Source organism: Cebus imitator, unplaced genomic scaffold (genome assembly GCF_001604975.1).
Source record: "Cebus imitator isolate Cc_AM_T3 unplaced genomic scaffold, Cebus_imitator-1.0 Scaffold202, whole genome shotgun sequence".
Lineage (NCBI taxonomy): Eukaryota > Metazoa > Chordata > Mammalia > Primates > Cebidae > Cebus > Cebus imitator.
Window position 1 is genome coordinate 2,994,126 of NW_016107517.1, and position 6,000 is coordinate 3,000,125.

At 48.2% G+C, this 6,000-nt stretch overlaps 1 protein-coding gene across 2 annotated transcripts in view; it reads left to right on the forward strand.

Moving 5' to 3' along the window:
- RFX8 (regulatory factor X8) overlaps positions 1-6,000 on the forward strand; it is a 65,580-nt gene that overhangs the window by 51,735 nt on the left and 7,845 nt on the right. For both annotated transcript variants that reach the window (XM_017547911.2, XM_037745505.1), the window contains 2 exons: positions 932-1,026; positions 5,000-5,114. In XM_017547911.2, the coding sequence (XP_017403400.2) occupies positions 932-1,026; positions 5,000-5,114 (210 nt within the window). The remainder of the gene's footprint in view (positions 1-931; positions 1,027-4,999; positions 5,115-6,000) is intronic.

Sequence of the window (6,000 nt, forward strand, 5' to 3'; positions counted from 1 at the left end):
ATTAGTAATTCTGCAGTTCTTATTAGTAGGAACCCAAAAGGTCCCTGTTCGCAAGGCAGTGGCTCACCAAACCCTGCTCTTGCCCCCAGCTGGAGCCCAGGGAGTTCCAGGAGGGCATGAGACCTCCCCACCCCCACCCCGCCAGGTGCCTTCCAGACTGCACACTGGTCTGGCCAGGGCACCTGTGCCCCTACTGGCATCTTCGTGAGTCCCAACAGGAAGATGTAGTTTTGCAGGGAGATAGGAGACTGACAGGAAACTGACAGCCACTGCTGATACCTGCAGGCAAATGTTTCCAATTCCAAGTCCAAGTGCACCTCCCCCAAGCCTGAGGGGGGCCACTGCAACGGACTCAGTGTTCCAAACTCTGTTTGGTATGCAGAAGCACTCAAAAAGCTGGCAAGGCCAAAGGCTGTTCTTTCTCTGTCAGTGCTACCTGTGCAGGTGGAGGACCCAGGACCTGACCTCACACCGGGCTCCACCTCACTGAGTACATAACCACAGGCGAGGTGCTCACCCTCTCTCAGCAGCTTTGATGTCTGCCTTCACTTAAATGACATGAATAAACCAGCACTTTTATGAAGATGGCAAGGACAGGTGAGGTCACGTCTGTACGTGCAGTGAGCTCATCTGAAGACAAGGTCTGGATAATCTCAAGGTGTAGTTATGGTTTCAAAATATTTCTATTTCAACAAGTGACAGAGATGGCTCACAACAGGCATGTCCATGTAACCCTGAATAGATGACCACAGAGGTGACAAAGCCAGCCTCAGGACATCCTCTGCGTTCACAATGAGCGTGAGGCCCTGGGGAGTCTCTTTGAGCTATTGTTCAGTGATGTTCCCTAGGTTACCCAGTACAAAAATACCTACAGAGAAATTCTGCTCTGGTGCATGCAATCTTTTTGTTTGTTTATTTTGTGTCTTTGTAGGTTTAAGAAACTTAATTTCTTTGCTGGGAACATCAACAGATCTCAGTGTATTCCTCAGCTGTCTGTCTTCACATCTCCAAGCATTTGTGTTCCAGGTAGGAAGCTGTGACTTTAAATTTTTTAAAAAACGTGTGTTGACTAGTCTAGATAAATGAGTGTCCATTGCCTAGGGGATGGGAAAGAGGCTTCTTAGGCTCTGGTCAGAAAGATGTCAAGGGTAGCCTGGGTGTGAGGGCAGGGGGTAGCATTGAACTCTGTAGTAAGGCGGAGAATGGGGGCTGGGGGGAGCACATCACACAAGTGTGTGTGTGCAAGTTTGCGTGCATGGGTGTGGAGGGGGGACAAGCCTGCGGTAAGCATGTGTGTCAGTGTGTGTGTAAGCATGTGTGTCTGTGGATGTGGTAAGCGTGGTGTACAGGTGAGTGGGTGTGCGTAAGCATGTGCAGCGTGTGTGTGTAAGTGGATGAGCATGTGTGGATGAGTGTGTGGACAGGTGAGCATGTGTGTGACTGTGTGTGAGCATATGTGTAAGTGGGTGTGGGTGAGTGGGTGTACAGGTGTGTATTGCACCAGTGGGAGTGTGGAAGAGGAGGAGGGGTTTTGTCTGGTTTTGGGGGTAGAACCGCGCTTGTCTGCATGTTTTGCGCATATGTTCCAGTAAAGTATCTGGCTTGATTTCAAAAGCCCAAAGATGGCTTGGTTGTGGATATGGGCAGGTTTGGTCATTCTCACCAATGTGGCTCTTGGGATTTGCTTCAGTGGGACCCTGGGCTTGATTTTCATCATCCTCCATGGGGGGAGTCACCTGTGGAGAGCTGAGAATGCCACGAGAGAAGCCACTGCCCCTCGGTCCATGGGCCCAGGCAGATGGGGAGAGCTAGGGGCTGTGGGTTAAAACCTAGAGGGAGGCCAGGCACGGTGGCTCATGCCTGTAATCCCAGCACTTTGGGAGGCCAAGGCGGGAGTATCACATGAGGTCAGGTATTCAAGACCAGCCTGGCACACATGGTGAAATCCCGTCTTTACTAAAAATACAAAAAAAATTAGCTGGGCGTGGTGGTGCATGCCTGTAGTCCCAGCCACTCAGGAGGCTGAGGCAGGAGAATCGCTTGAATCCGGGAGGCAGAGGCTGCAGTGGGCTGAAAGCCACTGCACTCCAGCCTGGGCTATGAAAGCAAGACTCCATCTAAAAACAAACAAAAAAACACCTAGAGGGAATGAGGCAGCCCAGGCCCCACCTCTCGAGATGCTGCGCTTGCCAAGGCTGAAGTGCTTGGGAAAGGCCTTGAAGAGAAGGTGGGACTTAAAACTGGGATACAAAGCGTGTGTAGGATTAAAATAAGCTGAGAGGGGGAATTGGGCATCCAAGAGCAGTGTGAGCCTACCTAAGGAGGAAGGAGCACTCCACACTGGTGGAGAGAACGAAGACTCCAAGGGCCTGGAGCTGGGCGTGTGGCTTAGGGCTATGTTTTTAAAAGCTGGCCATGTTGAGGCCAGTTCCTTGTGCCATCTGCCTGGTCTTGTCTGTATGTCTCACCTCTCAGTTGAGAAGAAAGGGGAGAAATAATAATTGAGACCAAGAGGACTGAAGGGGACTTAGGGATCTTAAACCTCCTAGCTATGAACCAGAAAAATCCTCAGGGAAGAGCTCAAAAGCCAGTTCCAACCCTTGGCAGCTGTCTGGTCTCATTTGCTCCTTGAAAATAATTATCCCAGATTCTGTATGGTTTTTATTCCTCCTGTTGATCTCAGGCAAAGCTTATTTATAACAGCAGTGACCATGTCCAGAGCTGGATGGCTGCTGAGACATTTATTCATTCACTAGCTGAAGGCTTATATTGTACATCCTCACAGATAGCTGTCCACCGTCTGTTCCTTAAGTGGAAACTGGAGCTCAGCTTCCAGCTTTAACTAGATGAACCCACTGAGATCATCACCACCAACCCTGCCTTCCTACATCGTAAACCACAGAGCGCTGTGTTTCCCAAGTCCGTCACTGCACCTTCAGCCCTCACAAAGGAGGCATGTTAGAAAAATGGTGTTTCTGGAACTGCATGTCTTTGAAGGCCTTTTTTTGTAAAATAGCTGAACTGATTTTTACACACCAGATTATTGTCAATCAAATGCTCAGACTGTTAAGATGCACACCCTTGGGCTTGTCCGAGATGCCCCATGGCTTCAGTTAGCATCTGGCAGCCAACGAGCAGAAGGCAGTTTGGGTCCTGGAGGCGCTTCTGTGTCCGGGGACATGAAGTGCAGCACTGGAGGTGATGGGAAGAGCCCTCGATGGTGTTTATGGCTGACTTTCAAATGTTTGTGCGGAGACAGCCCTGGTCACTCAAGGCTGCATTCCTCGATGCTTTTAGGAAGTATCCCTGTGGGTTGGTTGATTGATTGATTGATTGATTGATTGATTATTTATTTATTTATTGAGATAGAATCTCGCTCTGTCACCCAAGCTGGAGTGCAGTAGTACGATCTCAGCTCACTGCAACCTCTGCCTCCCGGGTTCAAGTGATTCTCCTGTCTTAGCCTCCCGAGTAGCTGGGATTACAGGTGCCAGCCTCTCCACCTGGCTAATTTTTGTATTTTTAGTAGAGACAGGGTTTGGCCATGTTGGCCAGACGGGTCTTGAACTCCTGACCTCAAACGATCCGCCTGCCTCAGCCTCCCAATAAGCTGGGAATACAGGCGTGAGCCACCATGTCCGGCCACATCCCTGTGGTTTTGTACTCGCATTGTCCCTTCGACCTAAGATCCTCTGCTGAACACCGATGGGAAGGGGCTCCTCCCAAGAGTTCATCTCAGATAGTGAGGAACACTGAGGAGCATGCTGCTACCGAAAGGGCCTCACGTCCCCTGACGCTCAGGGTCACTTTCTGGTGTGCCGAGGGTTTCGCTGGGGCAGAAGGGAAAAGAAGCAATGACAAGAAAGAGCATTTCTTTGTTCCTAGCCAGCCTCTCCATCTCTTCCTCAAAGACATGTGGTGGAGCTGTGGTTGGTCCACAGGCATGTGAGTGAGTATGAGAAGAGGCTTGGAGCATGCATATCAACAGACGTATTTGAAATCCATGACTTATGGCTTATAGATGGCTTCAAGTGTGGCCCAAGGCTGCTCTCTGTCTGGGTAGAGGGAACTTCTTACTCTGCACGCAGCAGCATCTTACTGGTACCTAGGTTAGTGCCAATGAGGCTGTCAGATGACCTTGGTTCCACTGGATGCAGGGGCTGGGACTTTCCAGTCTGGAGATGATTGCTTACACAGCAAGCATGATGACCAGCTTTTCCAAATAGGCAACTCTACTTTTCATTATTATGGGATTCTGTGCCCCTTTTACACAATCAGATTAGACATGCAGAAGTGCAGGAATAAAACAGCCCCCACCCCTCTCGATGGCCCTTCCCAAGCGGACTTCAATGAGGCTGTCCCTACAGTGTTTCTGTGTCACACATCACAAGTGACCTCTTTTTCTAAAACTGAATAGTGCTGGGCATGGTGGCTTATACCTCTAATCCCAGTGTCTTTGGGAGGCTGAGGCAGGAGGATCACTTGAGCCCAGAAGTTCAAGAACAGCTTGAGCAACACAGTGAGACCCTTATCTCTACTCCACCTCCCCCCCAAAATTAAATTAGTCATAGGCAGTGGTGCATGCCTGTCGTCCCAGGAGGCTCAAGTGGGAGGATGTCTTAAGTCCAGGAGTTCGAGGCTGCAGTGGGCCAAGATCGTACTACTGCACTCCAGCCTGGGCAACGGGAAGGCCATGTGTCCAAAAAAATAAAAAAATTACATGGTGATTTTACGAGAAAAAGCAAGCCAATTTTCCACGTACCTCCCTCCTTCTCTTCACCAACTTTAAAGGGCTCTGCCCTGGAACCATCTTCATGGAAGATGGAGAAAGACCAGACATTGGCCCCACTGCCTCAGTTTCCACTCTTGTTATTTCGACTTTCTCTTCTTAAGCTCTTTAAAAATGCATGTGCATGACAAATGTGTGCATTTGAAAACATACTGTGCTTCTTGATTTTATCACAAACTGCAGCCTTTTTTTCTCACAAAAACTTAATAGCCAAGCAGAAGCAAAGAAGAGTTTATCAAATTGGCCGCCAGCTTCCTGCTGAGATGGAATCTTCTTCTCACTGCTGTGAGCAAAGCCATGACGCTCTGCCACAGAGATAGTTTTGGTGAGTCAGAGATTTCAAAAATATTTTGTATTCTACCTTTTAAAAATGTCATTATAGAATAAGTATTTTGCATATTGCTACGTAGAATTGAACATCTTCTTTTAACTTTTTTATGTAAAATGTAAGATACAGCAAACCATACAACACTATAGTATTTTTACTTTTAATGTCAGTGTGATAGTCTGTCAGATAGATGGACTATGCTTTTCCTTCCTGTTTCATCAGTGTTATACACACAGGAAGGCTCCCCTTGTTCTTGAATTATGAGCTTTGTGACATTTTGAAAAACGCACTGAGAGAGACAACTGAGATAGAGAAAAAAATGGGTTCTTTGGAGCACCCATACTTAACTCTCGGGAATAATGATTAGGTTGCCATTGTATGCAGATTACAGAAAGAGTGAAGTAATATTCATTTTGCAAACTTCCTGGTCAAATCATTGGTCTTCCTCTGTTGGGAAGGTTACATCTTTGATGCAGTTGCCTTATAAAAAGGGTTGTAGGGGTGGGTGGCTGTGGTTAATGCCTGTAATCCCAGCACTTTAAGAGGGCAAGGCAGGTGGATCACCTGAGGTCAGGAGTTTGAGACCAGCCAGACCTAATAGTAAAACTCTGTCTCTAAGAAAAATACAAAAATCTGGGAGGCTGAGGCGGGCAGATCACGAGGTTAAGAGATCGATGCCATCCTGGCCAACGTGGTGAAATCCTGTGTCTACCAAAAATACAAAAATTAGCTGGGCATGGTGGCACACGCCTGTAGTCCCTGCTACTTGGGAGGCTGAGGCAGGAGAATTGCTTGAACCCAGAAGGCGGAGGTTGCAGTGAGACAAGATCATACCGCTGTACTCCAGCTTGGTGCCTGGCGACAGAGTGAGACTCTGTCTCAA